General features: G+C 45.2%; 1 protein-coding gene across 3 annotated transcripts in view; it reads right to left on the bottom strand.

Annotated features, from left to right (window-relative positions):
• SLC12A7 (solute carrier family 12 member 7) overlaps positions 1 to 25,906 on the bottom strand; it is a 952,187-nt gene that overhangs the window by 17,964 nt on the left and 908,317 nt on the right. For all 3 annotated transcript variants that reach the window (XM_063922663.1, XM_063922664.1, XM_063922665.1), the window contains exon 23: positions 66 to 199. In XM_063922663.1, coding sequence (XP_063778733.1) covers positions 66 to 199 — 134 coding nt within the window. The remainder of the gene's footprint in view (positions 1 to 65; positions 200 to 25,906) is intronic.

The raw sequence follows: 25,906 nt of genomic DNA, 5'->3' as shown, positions 1-25,906 counted from the left end.
CGGGATCCCGGCCGCCGGTAATATGTATGTAATCCAGTAGAACCACTGATGCACAAAAAGGATACAGTTTTCATCTCCATGTTTATTCTTGGGAGGCCCTGGCATATTCAGTAATACCAGCTGAGCGTGCTGAGACCTGTTCACTACAACCTCATTCAGCTTCACTGCAGTGTGCATTCTTCTGACATTTGACTGGTTTCTGGAACCAAAACAATAGTGATAGACTTATGAGAAAGTGCAGAACAATACACGTTTAAATACCTATGAAAAGCCTGTTTTGCATGCAGTAGGCTTTATCTTATGTAAATTAAGCTCCCCATAGCCGATGACATCCTCCGTTAATCCCTCCATCAGCAGCAATTTACATATCACAATAACTTATCTAAAAATCCTGAGCCCAAACAAGTATTGGAGGAGAAAAAAGATCAACTTTTATTTAAATATCATTAAATTATGACACTAAATATAATTGTATGGTGGTGAAGAAAGAATGTCAATTACTACACTAAAATCTTCACCTGTATTGATATTTCAAAAAAATTTGGGGGCAACACTGGGGGCCTTCTGCCATCCCAAATTACCAGCACATCAGAATAAGAAATGGGGGCTTTTTGCTGGCCCAATCAGATGAGGGCCTTCTGCCAGCCCATCAGACTAAGAAATGAGGGCATTCTGCAAGTCCATTTCGACCTCAAATCTTATTGCTATCCGTACTCCCTTCTAATGACCACCAAGAGAGGCCCATTTGGACAGTTGGTGTCACTGACCACATTAGGGTACTAATCCTCCTAAACGGAGCACCAGAAAGGAGTGCCTCTAGATCTAATGAAGCAAGGTGGCCATGTTACTGACAATTATTCTTTCCTGCCTCTAAGCCAACACGGGGAGGGAGGGATTTCCAGAAGAGGCTGGTTGACTGCCTGCACAACCCTATAAATTGCAAAAAAACCCTCCTCCTAAAGCTCTAAACTACCCGATAAACCATCAATGAAATCAACCCAACCCCCTATCCCTGCTGCTGTTGTCAAGAGTTGGCGAATCCTACCCTGTTTCAGAAGTGGCGTATTTCCCACTAGGCACGTGAGGCACCTGCCTGGGGCGGCACAGCAGGCTGGTAAGGCCAAGTTATTTATTTTTTATTTTTTGTCAATACAGCTTTTTTTTTTCTTTTAAATACAGGTTTGGTATTCATTATCCGGATACATGTTAACCAAAATATTCCGAAAACTGGAATATTTAAGACCTGTAGTGACGTCATGACGTCACTGGAGTCTGCGGCCAATCACAGACAGGTGGGGGAGTGGCTTTGCAGCCATTCCCTCATCACCGCTGACTCCCAGTATCTGCCGCGGACCCGCCACTGACCCCTTCACCGACGCGCCGGACCCCCACGGACACGTCTGCATAACAGGTAATCGGTTATCCGGAAAAGTTCCATATCAGTAATGCTCCTGGTCCCGAGCATTCCGGATATGGGATATTCAAACTGTACTGTATTTAGCAAATGACGGGAATTGGGCAATGGGCAGCAAATTGTTGTCCAGAAGGTTTTAGTAGTGTGAGGTTTGTGCTGCTTTGGCAGTCTCGAAGCAACCAGACTTGACCAAAAATGAAGGAGACAATGACATGACTCCTAAATCCGCCCCTGCATGTCAGAGGATTAAGTTGTTCTTCAGGCATATGAAATGCCATCAGACTTGGAAAAAAAAGTAAAAAACATAGTAGATCAAACACAACACATAATGTATTTTAACTCACAGATTCTCCCATTCTCTTCATGCATAAGATGTGAAAAAAAGAGAAAGCAATTTAATATTTTTACTGTTCCTGTTATACAAATTTAAACCAGAGCAATGTATATATATTTTTTTCATTTTTATCATGATGCACTGCATAACATGCTACAACAGAGACTGATACAGGTTCCAGGTAACACTAAACATCATCAAATTATGAATAACACTATTGTAAATCTACAGAAAGGGCATAATCACCACTCTGGGCAAAAATGCCATACTGTAAATGGGCTATACTCCTTCCATTTCTTTATTACAAGACCACTGCAGATTGCATATTGAGAATGTAAATCTACAGTTTGAAAATTATTTGTAATGGTAAGAACTTACCATTGATAGTTATTTTCTTCTAAGTCCACAGGATAACATTGGGATATGATGATGCGACAGCGGATTTGCACCAATCGGTCAAAGCTTTCGGCCTCCCAGCATGCAATGAGCCCGTCCAAATATCCCCGTCTCCTGGATCAGGCAAATCAGTTGTTTTTCCACAGCTCAAGGAAAGGAGCATCATATACCCCTTTTACACTCGCAGAAAAATCCCGGGATATTGCACGTGAACGCGCATCATCCCGGGATTCTTCTCAGTGTAAATGGGTACAGGGACAATTTCCCGGGACGAGCATCCCGGGATTTCATCCCAGGTCAAAAGCAGGGTTGAACCCGGGACCGTCCCGGGAAGCTGGGTTGTGTGAAAGGGCCCGTCCCGGGATTCACTACCCGGGACTGTTAAAAGGCCTCCGATTGGAGCTTTCATGGGCTCAGAAAAGATGATGTCATCATTCAGAGCCCTGGGGAGCGTCCTTGATGCGTGTGAGGAAGGCAGCATGGCGACCTGGACAGACCAGGAGGTGTGATAAGCTGCATCATGCTGTCAGTGGCTGTATGAAACATCTGCAAAGCAGAAAGAATCATGAGCTCAGGCATACACACGGGTACTCCGTCGGCCATGACTGCAGCAATGGTGTGAGCAGGCACCACCCCTCCCTTTGTTGACTAGTGTGACCTCATCAATGTGAGCCAGAAAAGGCCATTTCTAATGACACACATGTGCATTTGCAGGGATATCCCGGGATCAGTGTAAATGGGGCTGTCCCGGGTCGATCCCAGGTCTTAGTGCAGTGTGAAAGGGGTCAGTCCCGGGAAGGCATCCCGGGACGCATCCCGGGAGTGACCCGGGAGTGCGAGTGTAAAAGTGGTAATAGAGAGCCCTAATCAGGCGAGAAGAACACACATGCACACCCTTCCGTACAAAAAGGAAGAGGTTATTCAGTGAAAGGATCCTCAAATCAGGTGCTTCACAGTGGGATCCCTGTGGACTAAGGAGAAGTAACGTTATCAACGGTAAGTTCTTACCATAATGAATATTTCTCCAGCAGGGTCCACAGGTTATTCACAGGATAACATTGGGATGTCCCAAAGCAACTTAGTGGTGGAGACGCTCCTGATTGGACAGGAGATTCTTTTGCACGAATTCAGCCTCCTGAGAGGCAAAGGTATCCAAGGCATAATGTGTAATGAATGTGTTAATGGAAGACCATGTGGCTGCCTTACATATCTATTCTGCTGAAGCACAACATTGTGCTGCCCATAATGGACCTACCTTACGAGTAGAGTGAGCAGAGACATTAGCCGGAAGCTTGAGAATATGCTTCTAACATATTCATCCGAAGCCACTTCGCCAGTGTCTGCTTATCAGCAGGCCATTCTCTCTTGTGAAATCCGCAGATAACAAAGAGTGTCCGTCTTTCCGATGGCACTGGTATGATCCACGTAGATCCTTAAGGCACAGACTACGTCAAACGATGCATCTCCAGCAGAAAGATCTGGCCCTTGGAAGGGCGGGACAACAATTTCTTCATTCGGTGGAATTTAGACACCACTTTAGGAAGATACCCAGAACTGGTTTTGAGAACCACTCTATCTGGACAAAAAAATCAGAAGTTGAGGGCGACATAATGCCCCTAAATCTGAAACTCTTCTAGTTGAAGCAATAGCCTGTAGAAAGAGAACTTTAGCTGTTAACCATTTAAGACCCACTGCTTTTAGTGGTTCAAATGGGACAACTTGAAGGGCCTTTAGACCAACCTTAAGTCCCAAGGCACTGTAGGAGGAACAAAAGGAGGCTAAATCGGCAGCATTCCCTGAAAAAAAAATGTGCACAGGCATCCTGTGGGTTAGCAATTTTCCTTTTAGAACCATACAGTCAATGCCGACACTTGTACCATCAAGGAGCCATCCGCAGACCTTAGCCTAAAGAAATGCTATGACTCTGAAAATTTTGAAACCTAAGGTCAAATTTCCAGTTACTGCACCATTGAATATGGGGGGTAATTCTGAGTTGATCGCAGCAGGATTTTTGTTAGCAGTTGGGCAAAACCATGTGCACTGCAGGGGAGGCAGATATAACATGTGCAGAGAGAGTTAGATTTGGGTGTGGTGTGTTCAAACTGAAATCTAAATTGCAGTGTAAAAATAAAGCAGCCAGTATTTACCCTGCACAGAAACAAAATAACCCACCCAAATCTAACTCTCTCTGCACGTTATATTTGCCTCCCCTGCAGTGCACATGGTTTTGCCCAACTGCTAACAAAAATCCTGCTGCGATCAACTTGGAATTACCCCCATAGGTTTTCCATATTCGATGATATTGCAAATTAAGGAAGGATTCCTTACTCTGAGCATTTTTTTAAATTACCTGTTGTGAGATCCTCTTGCTTTCAGGATTGAAGTCTCAAGAGCTGAGCCGTCAAAGACAGTTGATCCAAGTGCTTGTAATAGCAAGGCCCCCGAGTCAGTAGATCTAAATGTTGAGGGAGTAGGAATGGAGCATCCATCGACATCCTCTGCAGATCTGTGTAACACTGCCTTCTGGACCAAGCCGGAGCTATTAGTATCACGGCACCCTTACCTTGTCTTACCTTTCGCATCACTCTGGTTCACATGGCGATTGGTGGAAACACATGAGCAAGACGAAAGACCCATCTCACTGACAGGGCATCCACAAAGGTCACTTTGTGATCCTTTGTTCTTGACCTGCATGCAAAACTTTATTGTTCTGACGGGACGCCATGAGATGTATCTCCGGTAACCCCAAGTGTCTACCAGAGTTTGTAAGACTTTGGAGTGTAAAGCCTATTCGTGCATGAATGGCATGTCAATGGAGAAAATCCGCTTTCCAGTTTAGGACTCCCGGAATGAATACTGCGGATAAGGCTGGATAATGAAGTACTGCCCACCTAAACGTGTGACTCACCTTCTTCATTGTGTTTTGGCTGCATGTTCATCCCTGATCGTTCAGGTACACTACTGCCATTGCCATTGGATGTTCTTTGCATGAATAAATGCCATATATATATGGCCCGAAGTTCCAATATATTTATTGGCAGGCAACTTTATTCCTTTCTCCACTGCCCCTGGAAACAACTCATTCCTGACACTGCTCCCCTTCGAGGGCTGGCATCCATTGTCAGAGTTTCCCAATCTGATATCCAAAGCAGTCTCCCTTTGTCCAGATAGGATGTCTGTAGCCACCAGGCTATTGACCTCCTAACTGCCAGAGGAAAGACCATAATCTGCGCTTTTGTTGTCTGATGAAAACCATTCCACTTGGAAAAGATCAGACGATGCAGATGCATCAAGTGGAACCGAGTATGCTCCGTCATGTCGAAAATCTACACCATTAAACCCATTACACGCATTGCCGCGTAAATGGATACCGTTTGACTGTGTAACAACTCCTGAATCCTTAAATTACTTTTGGATATTTTGTTCAGAGGTAAAATTATTCTCTGAATACCCAATTCCAACACAGCCCCCAAGTGAGTCATCCATTGTGACGGAACCAAAGAGGATTTTGCCCAATTTATGAGCCAACAGTATCTCTGTAAACAGGCTATTGTCTGTTGCAGATGACACTGAAGCCATTCCTAAGACTGTGCCAGGATTAATAAATCGTTGAGGTATGAAAAAATCCTTATCCCCTGCTAATGAAGAGAAGATAATCATTTTGGTGAATTCACTGTGAGCTGTGGTCAGTCCAAATGGTAGGGCCTGAAACTGAAAATGATGGGACAGTGCTATAGGAACATGTAGGTAAACATCCTGGATATCCAGGGATACAATAAATCCTCTGGCTCCCTGGCCAAAATAATGGAACGTAAAGTTTCCATATGAAAACAGAGGCATCCAAATGTACTTGTTCAGCGTTTTGAAACTGAGTATGGGCCGGAACGACCCATTTGGCTTCTGGAGTAAAAATAGGTTTGAATAAAAATCTTGTCCTCATTGTGCAGGAGGAACTGTAATTATCACTCCTGACAGAAGCAACTTCTGAACTGCCTCTTGCAAAGCCTTCATTTCCACTGAAGACGGGCTGATACAAAACCTTTGATGAGGGTGTTTCTTGAAATCAAATGCATAACCGTGAGATACCGCTTCTTGCACCCCGGCATCTATAGTAGACTGCTGCCAGATCTGTGCAAACTGAAGAAATTGGCCTCCCACCCTGGGTTCCCCCAGGTGGAGGCCCGCATCATCAGACTGATAGCTTATCTTCTGATTTGGAAGCCGGTCCTCTGGTAGCCCAATACCTTTTATTCTTACCAGACTTGTTGGATTGGGACTGTTTGCCATCAAACTTTGCTTTTCCTTGATTCCGAAAAGCTGGAAATCTAGACTTGAATGTGTGTGGAAGGAAACTTCACTTTCTTGGAATCTGCTTCTGACTCGAAATTACGGTTTAATTCTTTACCCAAAAAGAATATCTCCAGTAAAAAAGGCTAAAACTCCAGAACCTTCCTGGATTCTGGGTCAGCTTTCCATGTACATAGCCAACTTGCTCTGCAAGCTATTTATGGTGAAGCTGATGCCGGAGAGATAATTGTACCCATATCCAAGGCCGTTTCCATAAATTTTGCCGCCTGTTTGATATGTGCAACATGAGATTTTTGCTCTCTAGATGCCTTTGGAAGGTCCTCCTCCAATGCATCAGCACAGGACAAAAGAAAGTATGCTAAATACATGCGCTGGAAGCTACAGGTGAAATGCTTGTTCCCAGACTGATAATGTACTCTTTTTCTCCTGACAGATAGACACTTACATTCCAATTCTATCGCAAATGCATATAAAGGTATCTTTGCAATGGAAATACACCCTCACAATGGATCACACTGTGGACTCTATAGAAACACACTATAGAAACACACTTACATGTATATTTTATCTTGTGTGCACATTAAGGTATCTTTAGGTTTTCCCTTCAAAGACATTCAACGTATGCAACTCCACCAGGTGAGTATTCAAAAATAATTTAATAATAAAAAAGGGGGGTATTCCAACAATAAATCACAGTTCATAAAAAACAATACTATATAAAAAATATATACAATGGGCGCTAAGTTTGTTATACTATTAGTTGCAATAATTGGTTGCAGCTCACACAAGGAGGATCTGGAAGTCCTCCTTAATAAAGGGACACTGTACCTAAACAAATAAATTCAGACGTGTGAGCGCACATATATTGAATAAATGGTTAATTAGGCTGCTGGTTTGATAAGTAAAAAAATATATTTTTATTTAAAAAAAAACAGACTAAATATACATTTCATAATAAAAACCATCATAATGGAAATCGCAAAATGAGTTTTATATATATATCTCCCCGCTATAGCCAATTGGACTTTATATAATTAGTATTAAGCATGCATGCCTATAAATTTAGCTGGTTAGTTAGAACAAGTCATGGTTCTCAAATACAGTCTTGGTCGTTTGTGACTGTTTAATCCCTCCAGGGGAATTTTAGTAATGATGTTGATATTTTGTTGATTAAACAAGAACCAAAAGTTGTCCTTTAATATATATTAATTGATAGCACAGTCCATTTAGTGGAACAACTTTCCTCAGCTGTATATTACCAGTTTGTGCTGGTTATAAACCGGCTTCCGGTTTACGATGCGCTCCACCTGCCGTCGTTTAGATCACCTGACGCGTTTCTCCGCCTTTTGTGGGTGGCGGTTTCTTCAGAGGTGTAGAGATCTCAATGCACAGTCTCTATTTATCCCCCTCAGGGATGTTTCTCATTGGTCACAAAATTAATGGGTAAACCGGAAGCTCCGCTCAACCCGGAAGCCGCGACGTGCGGCCGAGCGCTCCCTGCCACAATCCACGCTTGGAGCGTGTCACCGCATAGCCGGACACAGCCCTCGTTTTCTGTGATGATTTAGCCCAGCCGTAGACACGAAAACCGCCGCAGAGTGGAGGGTAAGCATTGCCCATAAGAGTGTCACGACGGGGGACCACTTGATCATAAAATCGATCAGCATCACATTTATAACCAGCACAAACTGGTAATATACAGCTGAGGAAAGTTGTTCCACTAAATGGACTGTGCTATCAATTAATATATATTAAAGGACAACTTTTGGTTCTTGTTTAATCAACAAAATATCAACATCATTACTAAAATTCCCCTGGAGGGATTAAACAGTCACAAACGACCAAGACTGTATTTGAGAACCATGACTTGTTCTAACTAACCAGCTAAATTTATAGGCATGCATGCTTAATACTAATTATATAAAGTCCAATTGGCTATAGCGGGGAGATATATATATAAAACTCATTCTGCGATTTCCATTATGATGGTTTTTATTATGAAATGTATATTGTCTGTTTTTTTAAATAAAAATATTTTTTTACTTATCAAACCAGCAGCCTAATTAACCATTTATTCAATATATGTGCGCTCACACGTCTAACAATACTATATGGCTACAGCACAAGCCGGATACCGGATGAAAAAAGTTTTTATGGAGTGGAACCTGCACGAGTCCCCACTGCAGTCGTGGAACCTCCGGTGCTGACGATAAATGTGGTCCTCAATCCTTCGGTATTCCTCCAGCTTTGCAAGAAGTGCCTCAGCACAGGCTGCCACTGCTTACGCCACCCCATGGATGGACTTATGGCTGACCAAGAAGAGGAAAAAAATGTTTTTTTTTCAAAAATCATCGACTCTCCTATCCGTTAAATCATTAATTGATGTTGAAGGCAGAAGTAATGTAGACTTTCACACCAATCTAATGACATGCGTATCTACTTTGGGAGCCATGTCCCTTTTTTTTTTAATCAGTCCCCAGGCGTAAGCAGATGATTGGAATTCCATTTCCTTGGAATTCTAACTTCTTACTGGGCGTAATCCAAGCCTCTTGCATAATTTCCCACTGAAGACGGGCTGATCAGCTGATCTGACCCAGGAAACTCAGTCCTAACTGTTTTGGGATGTTTAAACACAGGTGCCTTAGTTCATAACCGAGGGTCTGCTGCCTCTTCTAAGGATAGAATGGCTTTCATAGCACTAATTAGCTCAGGTATGTCCACTGAGCTGAAGCCTTCCTCCTCGTCTCTGTATGCAGACCCGAAGTGCGATGAGTCCTCATCCTCCGAGTCCTCATCTGAAACATGTAATGAGTGTTGTGTTGTGAAAAAGGAGATTTATGGTAGACATACCATAGTTAAATCTCTTTCTGTGAGGTACACTGGATTCCACAGGGAATAACATCAGGGTGTAGAGTTGGATCTTGAACCAAGGCACCAACAGGCTAAAGCTTTGACTGTTCCCAGGATGCATTGCACCACCTCCTCTACAGCCCTGCCTCCAAGCACTAGAGCTCAGTTTTGATAACCAGTCCAAAGCATTAGCAGGTAAAAGAGATGGCAGATGTTAGTCACATAGAACCACATTCTCACGACAGGAGAAGGGATCAGCAGCTAATGCCATACAAACCCAAAGAAGCCAAGTGCTTCAGGGTGGGAGCCCCGTGGAATCCAGTGTACCTCGCAGAGATTTAACTATGGTAAGTCTACCATAAATCTCTTTTTCTGTAGCGGGGTACACTGGTATTCCACAGGGAATAACACTGGGGATGTCCTAAAGCAGTTCCTCATGGGAGGGGACGCACTGCAGCGGGTACCAGAACCCGGCGACCAAAGAAAGCATCCTGGAAGGCGTAAGTATCAAAGGCATAGAACCTGATAAACGTGTTCACAGAGGAACACATAGCCACCTTGCACAATTCTTCAGCGGATGTGCCTCGGCGGACCGCCCAAGAAGGTCCAACAGACCGAGTAGAATGGGCTTTGATAGCAACAGGAGCTGGGAGACAAGCCTGTGCATAGCCTTGTGCAATCACCATTCTAATCCATCTGGCCGAGGTCTGCTTATTCGCAGGCCAGCCACGTTTGTGAAAACCAAAAAAGTACAAAAAGGGGATCTGACCTCCTGAGGGCCTTCAACATAGTATCTGACCTCCTGCAAGCCTTCAACATAGTTTGAATAACTGCCTCAGAGAATCCCTTGGCCCTCAGGAGTGAAGCTTCAAGAGCCACGCCGTCAAAGCCAGGTCAGGATAGACACAAGGGCCCTGAACGAGGTGGTCTGGGCTTTGAGGAAGTAGAAGAGGACGCTCTATCGATAGACCCTGCAGGTCTGAGAACCAATGCCGTCTGGGCCACGCTGAAGCGACTAGAATTAGTATTCCTTTTTCTTGAAGTACCCTGGGCAGGAGTGACACTGGACAGAACACGTATGGCAGCCGAAAGTTCCATGGAATTGCCAGTGCATCCACGAATGCTGCTTGAGGATCCCTTGTCCTTGATCCGAAGGCCGGAACCATGTGATTGTGTCGAGACGCCATCAGGTCTACGTCCGGTAGGCCCAACTTGTCCACTAGGAGTTGAAAGACTTCCAAATGAAGACTCCACTCTCCGGCATGAATGTCCTGACGACTGAGGAAATCTGCTTCCCAGTTGTGAACTCCAGGGATGAACACTGCCGATATTGCTGGCAGATGGCATTCCGCCCAACGGAGTACTTTTGATACTTCCATCATTGCCATGCGACTTCAAGTGCCGCCTTGATTTATGTACGTCACCGTGGTGGCGTTGTCTGATTGTACTTGAACAGGCCTGTTCTGTACTCGAGGCAGGGCCAGTGTCAACGCATTAAACACCACCCGCAATTCCAGAAATTTTATCGGGAGGAGAGAGTCCTCCCTGGTCCATCGACCCATGAAAGAGTGTTGCTCCAACACCGCGCCCAAACCCCGCAGACTGCCATCCGGTGTCAAAGAGGACCCAGTTGGAGATCCAGAAAAGATGGCCCGTGCGCAACTGTTGGTCCTGTAGCCACCAGCTCAGTAACAGATGAACCTCCGGAGTCAAGGAGATCATTTGAGACCTGATCCTATGAGGCAGGCCATCCCACTTGGAAAGAATTAACCTCTGCAGAGGACGTGAATGAAATTGAGCGTAATCTACCATGTCGAAAATAGACACCATGAGGCCTAGTACTTGCATTGCTGGACGAGAGAGGAAATATCTGATACTGTCCTGAAGTTTTAGAATTTTCTCTGGAGACAAAAACAATAGTTGGTTGTGTGTGTCCAGTAGTGTCCCCAGGTGCACCATGCTCCGAGCAGGGACCAGCGAGGACTTTTTCCAATTGATGAGCCACCCGTGGGCTTGTAAGAATTGGACTGTCAGTTGCAGATGACTGAGGAGAACCTCTTGGGAGTTCGCCAGGATCAGCAAGTCATCCAGATACGGCAGGATCCTGATACTCTGACGGCGGAGAAGAGCCGTCATCACGGCCATGACCTTGGTGAAGATCCGAGGGGCCGTGGCCAATCCAAAAGGCAGTGCCTGGAATTGATAATGTAGGATGCCAATAGCAAACCTCAGATATTGCTGATGCGATATGGCAATAGGTATGTGCAGGTAAGCATCCTGTATGTCCAGGGATACCATATAGTCTTCAGGTTCAATGGCCAGTACTATAGAGCGCAGAGTTTTCATATGGAATTTGGATACTCACACAAACTTGTTCAATGATTTGAGGTTGAGTATAGGTTGGAAGGACCCATTTGGCTTCAGAAATAGAAACCGGGTCGAATAGTAACCCTTTCCTCTCTGAGACAGAGGTACCGGCAATACCACTCCTGTATCAAGGAGGGATTGTACAGCCAAGTGTAGTGTGCCTTTAACGGGTCCGCAGGGTTAAACATTGTGCAAAACTGGCGAAGGGAACGTCTCTTGAAAGAGATTGCGTACCCGTGAGAGGCAACTTCCCGCACCCAGGCGTCTGAAGTGGTCTTTAAGCAGGCCTGAGCGAACCGCAGAAGTCGGCCTCTCACCCTGAGGTCCCCCAGGGGAAGGCCTGCCTCATCATGCAGCAGGCTTGTCTTGTTTGGAAGCAGGCTGACGAGTGGCTCAGGATTGTTTAGATTTAGGCTTAGTGGCTTTGGAAGCACAAGCCTGTTGTGGATACGCCTGACCATTAGCTTTTCCTGGAGGTCGAAAGGAACGAAAAGTGGTACTCTTAGCCTTCGGAACAGAAGGATTAGTATTTGGGAGACATGCAGTCTTGGCAGTAGCCAAGTCAGTTACAATCTTGTTTAGATCCTCCCCAAACAGGATGTCTCCCTTAAAAGGAGTCCAGGTCCACCTTCCAGGACCTCAACCACATAATTTGATGAGCCAGAATAGACGTAGTAGATGCCTTGGCCGCCATTACACCTGCATCAGAGGCGGCCTCCTGAATATAGTGGGAGGCTGCAGTAATATAAGACTGATATTGTCTGGCAGTGTCAGAAAAATCCTGAGGCAGCTCATCCTCAATTGCCTGAACCCACGCTTCAATGACTTTCGCAGCTCAAGAGGCTGCACGTATCCGTTCAGATGGTCGACAATGTTAAGGTTGACACTCATTAGGTCGACCACTATTGGTCGACATGGACAAATGGTCGACATGAAAATGGTCGACACCTGAAAAGGTTGACATGAGTTTTTCAACTTTTTTCTTTTTTGGAACTTTTTCATACTTTACGATTCACGTGGACTACGATTGGGAACGGTAACCTGTGCCGAGCGCAGCGGTACGTGGTGCACTAATTGGGGTTCCCTGTCACTTTAAAAAGAAAACAAGACCAAAAAAAGTAAAAAATACTCATGTTGACCTTTCCATGTGTCCTTTCCATTTTCATGTCGACCTAATAGTGTCGACCTTAACATTGTTGACCATTCATACCGGAACCGAGGCTGCCATAGTGGGTCTATGTACTGCGCCAGTAAGGGAGTAAATAGACTTCAGGCATCCCTCCACATGCGTATCTGTCGGTTCCTTCAGTGAGGCGACAGTGGTGACAGGCAGAGTAAATGACACCACAAGACGGGCGACATGAGAGTGCACCGGCGGTGGAGTTTCCCACTTGTTACTCAACTCCGCAGGGATAGGATAACGAGCTAGCATCTTTTTAGACTGGGAAAATTTCTTTCCTGGAGACTACCAGGATTCCTGACGAATGTCAATTAAATGGTCAGAATGTGGCAAGACTACTTTAGCAACCTTCTGATGTTTGAACTTATCAGGTTTCTTAGACGCAGTAGGAGGCTCAATGTCATCATCTATTTGAAGAATTTGCTTAATAGCCTCCACTAGGTCAGGAACATCAACCTGGGTTGTAGATTCCTCACCAGATGCAACTGTATCTGTGCCTGACGGATCAGTATATTCCCCATCCTCATCGGAAGAATTATCCAAAATATTAGTGGATTGTGAGGAAGAAATAGCCTGTTTAGATGACCCCTTGGTCCCAGAGGAGCGTGGGGTAGACTTTTGTCTAACCAAAGATTGATTTCATTGTTGTAATTGGGTAGACAGAGTATCCGCCCAGGGCGGATTAACAGGGACAATATGTGGCTGCAATGGCACAGGAGGTCCCACAGGGGGCGTAAGACGTGTCACAAGTGTAGTCAGCAGACTTGCTGCCCAGGGTGGGTCCTGATTGGCCACAGGTGCTGCAGGTTGACTGGGTGTATGGCACTCAGTGCCTGAACCAGCAGCTAAAACTTTCCCCTCAGGTAAATCCGTGGTGCCAGTACTGCAGGATGCAGAAGCGTCCGCGGATTTCCTGCCCTGTGTAGCAGATATTATAAGGAATGTAGCCTTAGGGCATAACAGTACAATATAGCCAGACAAACACAATACCTGAAAATAACCCCCTATGTTATGGGACAGTAAACACAGTACACAAAACAGAGGATTTAAGCAGTATGAGGTGACTGAAACACACAGTAAAAATACCCAATCGTATATTCTGTGTAACACTATATAAATATATATGGGACCCTGACGCACTAAGCCCCTCAGTGTACAGAATATAGTGATAGCAATATGTGATATAGGAGAATGGAATCCCTCACAACAGCTACAGGCACAATCAGTCACATGTACAATGCAGAAGTTATTACATATAAACAATAAAACTGCACTGGAGTAGTAAAAATAAGAATTTACTCACCGGTAATTCTATTTCTCGTAGTCCGTAGTGGATGCTGGGAACTCCGTAAGGACCATGGGGAATAGCGGGCTCCGAAGGAGGCTGGGCACTCTAGAAAGATCTTAGACTACCTGGTGTGCACTGGCTCCTCCCACCATGACCCTCCTCCAAGCCTCAGTTAGGTACTGTGCCCGGACGAGCGTACACAATAAGGAAGGATTTTGAATCCCGGGTAAGACTCATACCAGCCACACCAATCACACCGTACAACTCGTGATATGAAACACAGTTAACAGTATGAAAACAATAGAGCCTCTCAACAGATGGCTCAACAATAACCCGATTTAGTTAACAATAACTATGTACAAGTATTGCAGATAAACCGCACTTGGGATGGGCGCCCAGCATCCACTACGGACTACGAGAAATAGAATTACCGGTGAGTAAATTCTTATTTTCTCTGACGTCCTAGTGGATGCTGGGAACTCCGTAAGGACCATGGGGATTATACCAAAGCTCCCAAACGGGCGGGAGAGTGCGGATGACTCTGCAGCACCGAATGAGAGAACTCCAGGTCCTCCTCAGCCAGGGTATCAAATTTATAGAATTTTGCAAACGTGTTTGCCCCTGACCAAGTAGCAGCTCGGCAAAGTTGTAAAGCCGAGACCCCTTGGGCAGCCGCCCAAGATGAGCCCACCTTCCTTGTGGAATGGGCATTGACAGATTTTGGCTGTGGCAGGCCTGCCACAGTATGTGCAAGCTGAATTGTACTACAAATCCAACGAGCAATAGTCTGCTTAGAAGCAGGAGCACCCAGCTTGTTGGGTGCATACAGGATAAACAGCGAGTCAGATTTTCTGACTCCAGCCGTCCTGGAAATATATATTTTCAGGGCCCTGACAACGTCTAGCAACTTGGAGTCCTCCAAATCCTTAGTAGCCGCAGGCACCACAATAGGCTGGTTCAGGTGAAACGCTGACACCACCTTAGGGAGAAACTGGGGACGAGTCCTCAATTCTGCCCTATCCATATGGAAAATCAGATAAGGGCTTTTACATGATAAAGCCGCCAACTCTTACACTCGCCTGGCTGAAGCCAAGGCCAATAACATGACCACTTTCCACATGAGATATTTCAGATCCACGGTTTTTAGTGGCTCAAACCAATGTGATTTTAAGAAACTCAACATCACGTTGAGATCCCAAGGTGCCACAGGAGGCACAAATGGGGGCTGAATATGCAGCACTCCTTTCACAAATGTCTGAACTTCAGGTACTGAAGCTAGTTCTTTTTGAAAGAAAATTGACAGAGCCGAGATCTGTACCTTAATGGAGCCCAGTTTTAGGCCCATATTCACTCCTGCTTGCAGGAAATGCAGAAATCGACCTAGTTGAAATTCCTCTGTTGGGGCCTTTTTGGCCTCGCACCATGCAACATATTTCCGCCATATGCGGTGATAATGCTTTGCCGTAACATCTTTCCTGGCTTTAATAAGCGTAGGAATGACTTCCTCCGGAATGCCCTTTTCCTTCAGGATCCGGCGCTCAACCGCCACGCCGTCAAATGCAGCCGCGGTAAGTCTTGGAACAGACAGGGGCCCTGCTGCAGCAGGTCCTGTCTGAGCGGCAGAGACCACGGGTCCTCTGAGATCATCTCTTGAAGTTCCGGGTACCACGCTCTTCTCGGCCAATCCGGAACCACGAGAATTGTGTTTACTCCTCGCTTTCTTATTATTCTCAATACCTTTGGTATGAGAGGTAGAGGAAAGAACACATAAACTGACCGGTACACCCACGGTGTCACTAGAGCGTCCACAGCTATCGCCTGAGGGTCTCTTGACCTGGCGCAATACCTCTCTAGTTTTTTGTTTAGGCGGGACGCCATCATGTCCACCTGTGGACGACCCCATTGATTTACAATCATTTGGAAGACTTCTGGATGAAGTCCCCACTCTCCCGGGTGGAGGTCGTGCCTGCTGAGAAAGTCTGCTTCCCAGTTGTCCACTCCCGGGATGAACACTGCTGACAGTGCTAGTACATGATTCTCCGCCCATCGGAGAATTTTTGTGGCTTCTGCCATCGCCGTCCTGCTTCTTGTGCCGCCCTGTCGATTCACATGGGCGACTGCCGTGATGTTGTCTGACTGGATCAGCACCGGCTGGTGTAGGAGCAGGGATTTTGCTTGACTTAGGGCATTGTAAATGGCCCTTAGTTCCAGAATATTTATGTGAAGGGCAGTCTCCTGACTTGACCATAGTCCTTGGAAATTTCTTCCCTTTGTGACTGCCCCCCAGCCTCGTAGGCTGGCTTCCGTGGTCACCAGGACCCAGTCCTGTATGCCGAATCTGCGGCCCTCCAGAAGATGAGCACTGTGCAGCCACCACAGAAGAGACACCCTGGTTCGTGGAGACAGGGTTATTAAACGATGCATCTGAAGATGCGATCCGGACCACTTGTCCAACAGGTCCCACTGAAAAATTCTGGCATGGAACCTGCCGAATGGAATTGCTTCGTAAGAAGCTACCATCTTTCCCAGGACCCGCGTGCAGTGATGCACCGATACCTGTTTTGGTTTTAGGAGGTCTCTGACTAGAGAAGACAACTCCCTGGCTTTCTCCTCCGGGAGAAACACTTTTTTTCTGGGCCGTGTCCAGAATCATTCCCAGGAACATTAGACGTGTCGTGGGGACCAGCTGTGACTTTGGGATATTCAGAATCCAACCGTGCTGGCTCAGCACTTCCTGAGATAGTGCTACTCCCACTAACAACTGTTCCTTGGATCGTGCCTTTATTAGGAGATCGTCCAAGTATGGGATAATTAAAACTCCCTTTTTTTGAAGGAGTATCATCTTTCCGCCATAACCTTGGTAAATACCCTCGGTGCCGTGGAGAGTCCAAACGGCAGCGTCTGGAATTGGTAATGGCAATCCTGTACCACAAATCTGAGGTACTCCTGGTGAGAATTGTAAATGGGGACATGCAGGTAAGCATCCTTGATGTCCAGGGATACCATGTAATCCCCCTCGTCCAGGCTTGCAATAACCGCCCTGAGCGATTCCATCTTGAACTTGAATTTTTTTATGTATGTGTTCAAGGATTTCAAATTTAAAATGGGTCTCACCGAACCGTCCGGTTTCGGCACCACAAATAGTGTGGAATAGTAACCCCGGCCTTGTTGAAGTAGGGGTACCTTGATTATCACCTGCTGGGAATACAGCTTGTGAATCGCTGCTAGCACCGCCTCCCTGTCTGAGGGAGCAATCGGCAAGGCGGATTTTAGGAAACGGCAGGGTGGAGTCGCCTCGAATTCCAGCCTGTATCCCTGGGATACTATTTGAAGGATCCAGGGATCCACCTGTGAGCGAGCCCACTGATCGCTGAAATTCCTGAGGCGGGCCCCCACCGTACCTGGCTCCGCCTGTGAAGCCCCACCGTCATGCGGCGGACTTGGAAGAGGAAGCGGGGGAGGACTTTTGTTCCTGGGAACCTGCTGTTTGCTGCAGCCTTTTTCCCCTGCCTCTGCCTCTTGACAGAAAAGACCCTCCTTTTCCCCGCTTGTTTTTCTGGGACCGAAAGGACTGAACCTGATAAAATGGCGCCTTCTTAGGCTGTGAGGGGACATGGGGTAAAAATGCTGACTTCCCAGACGTTGCTGTGGAAACTAGGTCGGAGAGACCATCCCCAAATAATTCCTCCCCCTTATAAGGCAAAACTTCCATGTGCCTTTTGGAATCTGCATCTCCAGTCCACTGGCGAGTCCATAAGCATCTCCTAGCAGAGATGGATAATGCACTTACTTTAGATGCCAGCCGGCAGATTTCCCTCTGTGCATCTCTCATGTATAAGACTGAGTCTTTGATATGGTCAATTGTTAGCAGGATCGTGTCTCTGTCTAACGTGTCAATATTTTCTGACAGTTTATCTGACCACGCAGCGGCAGCCCTGCACATCCATGCTGACGCAATAGCTGGTCTGAGTATAATGCCTGAGTGTGTATATACAGACTTCAGGATCGCCTCCTGCTTTCTATCAGCAGGTTCCTTAAGGGCGGCCGTATCCTGGGACGGTAGTGCCACCTTTTTAGACAAACGTGTGAGCGCTTTATCCACCCTCGGGGGTGTTTCCCAACGTAACCTATCCTCTGGCGGGAAAGGGAACGCCATTAGTAGCTTCTTAGGAATTACCAATTTCTTATCAGGGGAAGCCCACGCTTCTTCACACACTTCATTTAATTCATCTGACGGGGGAAAAAACTACAGGTAGTTTTTTCTCCCCAAACATAATACCCTTTTTTGTGGTACCTGGATGTAAATCAGAAATATTTAACACCTCTTTCATTGCCTCAATCATGCAGTGAATGGCCTTAACGGGCATTAAATTTGACTCATCGTCGTCGACACTGGTGTCAGTATCCGTGTCGACATCTACTTGTGCCACCTGAGATAGCGGGCGTTTCAGAGCCCCTGATGACTTTTGAGACACCTGGACAGGCACGAGCTGAAGACTCGGCTGTCCCACAGTCGGCATGTCGTCAAATTTTTTATGTAAGGAGTCTATACGTGCACTCATTTCCTGCCATAATACCATCCACTCAGGTGTCTGACCCCCAGGGGGTGACATCCCTGCTAAAGGCATCTGCTCCCCCTCCACATCATTATCCTCCTCAAACATGTCGACACAGCCGTACCGACACACTCCACACACACAGGGAATGCTCAAACAGAGGACAGGACCCACAAAAGCCCTTTGGGGGGACAGAGTAAGAGTATGCCAGCACACACCAGAGCGCTATATATATATACACAGGGACTAACTGAGTTATGTCCCTAATAGCTGCTTTTCAATATAATATACTGTATACAGTGCCAATTTTAATGCCCCCCTCTCTTTTCCCTCTTACTGTACTGTAGAATTGCAGGGAAGAGCCAGGGAGCTTCCTTCCAGCCGAGCTGTGAGGGAAAAATGGCGCCAGTGTGCTGAGGAGATAGGCTCCGCCCCTTTTTCGCGGCGTATTCTCCCGCTTTTTATGGGATTCTGGCAGGGGTATTTACCTCATATATAGCCCCAGGGGCTATATATTGAGGTATTTTAGCCAGCCAAGGTGTTTTTATTGCTGCCTCAGGGCGCCCCCCCCCAGCGCCCTGCACCCTCAGTGACCGGAGTGTGAAGTGTGTATGAGGAGCAATGGCGCACAGCTGCAGTGCTGTGCGCTACCTTGGTGAAGACAGGATGTCTTCATGCCGCCGATTTTCCGGACCATCTTCTTGCTTCTGGCTCTGTAAGGGGGACGGCGGCGCGGCTCCGGGACCTAACATCAAGGCTGGGCCTGCGGTCGATCCCTCTGGAGCTAATGGTGTCCAGTAGCCTAAGAAGCCCAATCCGGCTGCAAGCAGGCGAGTTCGCTTCTTCTCCCCTTAGTCCCTCGCTGCAGTGAGCCTGTTGCCAGCAGGTCTCACTGAAAATAACAAATTCTAAGACTAACTTTCTAAGAGCTCAGGAGAGCCCCTAGTGTGCATCCAACCTCGGCCGGGCACGAAATCTAACTGAGGCTTGGAGGAGGGTCATGGTGGGAGGAGCCAGTGCACACCAGGTAGTCTAAGAACTTTCTAGAGTGCCCAGCCTCCTTCGGAGCCCGCTATTCCCCATGGTCCTTACGGAGTTCCCAGCATCCACTAGGACGTCAGAGAAACTACATATAAATATGTATGAGTATAGATATAACAATGCACAGTAGATATTGGATGTATATCACAGAATACTTGTACTAAATATTCAAATAGCAGTACACTTGTTCTTAACGAACACTGTGATATGATATGTAGAATACTTAAGTGCCTGTAAATGCACAGCGTTGATGAGACAGGCGGCTTTACAAAGTAGACAGAGCCCTGCAGTCCCGGAGATCAGCCCAGATAGTAGTGAAGATGGTGCCAATATCTCTGTCAGAGAGTGAGGGAGAGAGAAATGCAGCTCCAGGGCGGGAACACCAGCAGTAGATGGCGCCCGGAGCTGGGGGAGGGGCTACAGGTCAGCGCCTAATCCCCTATGCTGGGCCTCACCACCGGGTACTATGGAGCCTATATTAAATGGATTTTAGTAAATCCGACCTGTGCTCCCTGCCCTGGTGGATATAGTGGGGTCCCTGTGCAGTATAGTGTCCATGCCAGCGGCGCGGTCCGTCTCCTGGGACCGCAATTTTTGGCGGGTCCCACCTGGGGGACCCTCTTACCTCCTCCCTGATGTGCAGCCACGCGACACAGACGTCCGCCGAAACAGCACCGTACTCGTGGGTAAGCGCTGTCATGACTTGGCGGGGAGTTGTTGGAGCGACACTTTCTAAGGTACGTATAAGATGCTTTTTAGAAAGATTGCTCAAAAAAAAAATAGTAAGACTATAAAATTTTTTTAAAAAAAAAAAGCTTATGGCTGCTAAAAAGCCAGCAGCCTTCTTGACCATTGTCCAGCTCCTGCCACACCAAAAAAAAACTGATTTGCCTGAGCCAGGAGGCGGGGCTATATGGACGGGCCCGTTGCATGCTGGAGGCCGAAAGCTTTGATCGACTGGTGCAAATCCGCTGTTGCGTCATCATATCCCAATGTTATCCTCTGGACCCTGCCGGAGAAATAAAAAATAGAAATAGCAGCACATTATCGAAAGAGCAGAAATTGCCTCCCTGCATGCTCTTTCATATGGACTGAACATATACCAGAGGCGAAGCATTTAATAAATCTTCACACTTTCTGAGTCAAAGACATTTTTTTTTCCTTCCTTTAAAAAAAAACAATGAACCAATTTAACTTTGTATATATTTAACACTCTTATTTCATAACCTCACAACGTTTTTTATTTTCATTTTTTAATGGAGTCAGAGTCTGTAATATCAGGACGTTTAGGCAGCATAAAACATGAATCACAAAGTAAAATAAGGTTTGCTGGTAAAATCTAACTTTAGCATTTTACTAGAGAGAAAATGTAACTTTCTGTTTTCCCTTTCATTTTAAACTTATTGGTGTAGAGAATTGTGAAGTAGAAATTCATGCCCATACATACAGACCATGGGCCAGGTTTTGCCTTGTAAATGTTTGCTGCTTTAAAAAAAAAAAAGTACAAGTTCGGCCTGTAAAGTTCTAATTATTTCTCTAATAAATATCTAAAATGACAGCGTTAATAAATGCTTCAGATGCAAGGCGCATCTTATTACCATATACGATATAAGTGCGCTGTACTGTACGTTGCAAACACTACATCCCTTAAGAGAAAGCAAGCAGTCGCACACATTGTAGGCTGAGGTCCAACGCTCAGAAATATATATATTTGATATCAAAAAGGGTATGCATACAATATAACATATGTACACTATATCATTCAGTTATAACATTATATATATATATATTACATAAGAAGCAGATAGTTACATAAGGATCAGTTACAGCCAGCATACTTCACCCTATCCCTCAATGCACAGTCCTCTCCATCTTTGAATCTGCACCAACAGAACTTCCTGGGTGAGGGGAAATACCTATATACTGTGTATTGGGGGAGGTACATGTCTGGGACTGAGTCTTCTGTTATTGGTCCAGGGGAGGGAGGTCTCTCATTCATGATGTGTTATTGGTCAGTTCATATGCAAGCGACGTCTAGTTTGATGATGCAATTATAGGGGTTAGCCACTGGCTTCTTTCTGCACACATGCTGTCTATCAGGAAATCCTTTGTTCACTTTAGAATGTGGCTTCATATTCATACACTTAATCATAACTAATCGTTGCAATGTGCTACAATCTACCCATAGCTATCAAATTAACACACACATTCTCCTGATCATTTTGACACTAAGTATATCTTTAACTTGTTGTTCCCTTCCAATAATACATATATATATGATGTTACACTCTACAATATAATTTAATACAAAATGATGCTAAACATGTTTTGTGTTGTATGAATATGTTGTACATGTCTTTGTGGCTTCTCTGTGCGAATGTGTATGCTACCGTATATGCGCAAAACGCACTAACAGAGACCCATCTGTTTGGAGTTTGCATGTGGTGTGTATGTAATATTTTTGACTTCGACAGTCAACCCTTTGACAGTAGACAATAACTGTCATAACTGTCACACTAAACATAATAAAAAAAAATATTTCAAACAATAATCGGTGACCTAGACACACGTATGTATTAATTTCGCAAATCAGACATTGACTATATTTGGGGAAGACAGGGAAGAGGACGGGACATCCTCTATATGCGCTCGGCGGTCACAGGACCACTGGTTGGGTGTGGGACGACATTCAACCTATAGAGTATGCTGGGACAGTGTTATAGCCTATGATGTCTGATTTGAATGAACGTTGCACACATACCCCCCCCCCCCTTTCCGTGTCATTCAAGTACCTCAGCTAACTCTAAAGAATATGGTACTAGTCCTGCATTATTTTGTCTTAGAAGTACCTGTGAGCACATCCAACATTCCGTTTAGTTTAAGACCTCACCCAATAGTGAGTGGTAATCACTCAAGGGATGTCTGTCAAATGCTGCCTTATTGCTAGACTGACATCTCTGGATGCACTCATCTTCAATTATGGGGTCGTAGTAACTACAAAATACAGTATTCCTCTGATAATAGCCTATCACGTTACCTCCGAACTCCGTAACTACTAGACCTTTGATTTTCTCTGGCTTTAACAAAGTGATAGGCTGATCCTGGGATCCTATAAAGACATCACTCCTTTCTCCAGAACCAGTTCCAGTACCACGCTCAACTCCACAGGAAACCGCACAAAAATAGAATGTCCTGAAAAAAAAATGTTTGTCAATGGGAAAAAAGAAAGATAGAACAAAACAAATCTTGCTTATAGCAAATCCATTGCTACGACTGGTCTTGCTGTAATCCTTTAGTACGCTCAATTAGTGTTCAACAGTGCCGCCTCTCAGTCTTCACGGAACAGACTCTCGGGTGATACTTCTGCGATCGCACTCCCTTTACGAGTTCCTACTGGACTAACGACTTTCTTGCGATGGGAATCGTGGACCCAAGTCTCTCTCTCGGCTACTTTCACTGGGATCGTGCTGTCAACAAAACTTGGTATGGTCCTTCTCAACTGTCTATTAGGCAACCTGAGCGTAAGAACAATCACACAGTCTCTTGGTTCACAATCAAGACCGTTAGTAGTTGGCATACCAGGAATCAACAGTTTCAAGTTCTTTTGTTAAGTTCTCAAATGCTGGCTCATCTCGATAAGGTACTGTACTGTCACCTCATTGGTGTATTTCTGATCATGGTGCGGATCGATCATGACATGAGGTTGTCTTCCAAAACCAAAAATTTCAAAGAGGGTTAAGTGGGGATCTGGGAGTGGTTCCAATGCTACATGGCATATAGTGGCAGTGTCTATGACCGTAATTGTCCAGTTTCAAGCTATCACTTTGCTCCTACTCCTAAGGATACCATATCTACACACAAATTTCTGCACAATTTTCTCTGCAGTAAACACAGCAGTATTTGTGGCGGCAGGAAATGCCTCTACCCAGTTTGAGAAAACATCAGTGCACACCAATACATATTTCAAATTCCTACAGGGTGTTAACTGTACGAAGTCGATTTGTATTACCTGAAAAGGTCCGTCTGCAGGAGGAGTATGGGATGGCTCTGTCAGTGCTACCTTACCAAATGTTCTTCCTCATGCAAGTAAGACAGGTCATTTATTTCCAGCTTGCCTGAGAAGAGAACCCTGGTGCACGCCAGTAAGCTCTTACCAATTTGCACATACTTTCCTTACTCTAGGTAAGTCAGGCCATGTGCCGCCTCAGCTAGGCTTGGGAGATACGTCCTGTGGGCCACTGGCTTACCTTGTCCATATCTCCAGAGTCCTGAGGACTCCTGACCATACCCCTTCGCCTTCCAGACCTCCTTTTCCTGTAGGGAACACAAATTTGCATCTCAATTTTAATTGTTGGGTGTTTGCAAATGTAGAGTACCAGGAGCATAACTCAAAAAAAAGAAAAAACATCTGTAGAGGGGGAAAAAAAAAAAATCAGGTCTGCATTCACCAACGGGCTGTCACTTATGTCTGGTCTCGTAGTAAAGGTTTGATTCAGATATTCCATACCATCATGCATATCAGTGTCTATACAAAATTTCCCTTCACCAGTATTCTCATCCTCCACCCTTTGTGCATGACAAGGCACACTGCAGTAATATACTACTGTCATCGTGCTGATGAGACATACCGGGTTCAGGCAGAACTTTGAAGGACCAATACGGCATGTGGTGTATGAACTGTCAAATCATGTACCAGTACTACGTCCTAGTTATTTGACCCTTGTCCTACACAATTGCAGTTTATCCCTTGAGACCTTGTGTCCTGTCTGGAAGAGACGAAACAGAAACTGCTTTGTATCTGCCAGGGATGACTCAAATGAATCAGCGCACAACAAGTCATCAACATATTGTATCAGCACCGACCCATTCTCAGGCTGAAAGGACAGTAAACAGTTATGTAGGGCTTGGGAGAAAATACTCAGGCTGTCACTTGAAACCTTGGGAGAATCGGGTCCATATATTGTACCCCCCTTGTGAACGCAAAGATGAAGTGGAAACTGTGAAGAAACAGAATAGAGGTTGGTGACAGTAAAGTTTGTATTGGTGGAGAGGATTTTATTAAAATGACAACTGGATTGGGCACTACGGGGAATTGATTCTTAAATACTTGGTCTACCCCCCTTAATGCTTGTGCTTGCTGTGTCACTACTGGGACTACCTTAGCCATCAATCCAGTGTCCTGTCCATCCTAAGTTCATAGGGAACCCGGTGTCTGTGAGATAATTTCCTCTAGTTGTGATGGACATGAATACAGTGGAATGCAACATTAGCCTTTGAGGAGTATCTAACATACCTTGTACTTCCTGAGCGGGAGTACAATATATGTATTTCACATTTCAATTTACATAACAAAGTCTGTCGATTAAGTTAGTAAGGGGCCACTGATGCTAGAAAAGAAAAGGGTTTAGCATCATTGAGGCCCAATCATAACTTCTGCAGGTTTTGTCAAAGGGTAATGTTGCACTTCTCTCATTCCTCCCATTTGCAGTGTTTACCAGTCATCTTATCCCGACGGAGAATTTTCTAGTACTGCAAAAAAAAAAAAAAAACCAACAACAAGCTTCTAGGTCATGCGAAGTATTCATTCAATCCTTCTCATCCCGTATTAAGGATCTGTACATGGTCCAACAAACATTTCCGAGCTTATCTAGACAAGGGCATTCATAGAAATGAATACTTCTTATGTGGTAATTAAAAAGAAATACCCTGTGGGTTACCCCATCTCTGTCCGCTTTCCTACTGGGAAATACTAATGTGCAGACAGGATATTCTCCATTTGTTTTATTACTTTCCTGATTTTTATTTTATTTTTGGCTATATGTGTACTTGAATGGCTCCATACTTACCAGTTACACTGGTTTCAGCCCCTTCCCCTGCAGGCTATAGCTCCTCTTTTACCGGTTGGATATTATGCCACTAAGTACATGAGAAATGGCTGAAACCAGTCAGGTCACATTCATATTTTTATTATTTTCTATAGTTTGTATACTGGCTGTAACTGCTTCCACATCTACATATGGCGGTGTACTTGCTTTCTCTTTTTACTTACTTATTGTTGCTACGAGTTCATACAGTTATTTTTTCGTTCTTATATGACCTTGGTTAAACATATTTGTCTTCATATTACCAGCAATACCTCAGGATCAAAACCACCAATCACTGGAAATGATAT

The sequence above is a fragment of the Pseudophryne corroboree genome, chromosome 5 (genome assembly GCF_028390025.1).
Source record: "Pseudophryne corroboree isolate aPseCor3 chromosome 5, aPseCor3.hap2, whole genome shotgun sequence".
Taxonomy (NCBI): domain Eukaryota; kingdom Metazoa; phylum Chordata; class Amphibia; order Anura; family Myobatrachidae; genus Pseudophryne; species Pseudophryne corroboree.
The sequence above is the reverse complement of the archived record's forward strand: the minus strand, read 5'-3'. Positions and strand labels throughout refer to the sequence as shown.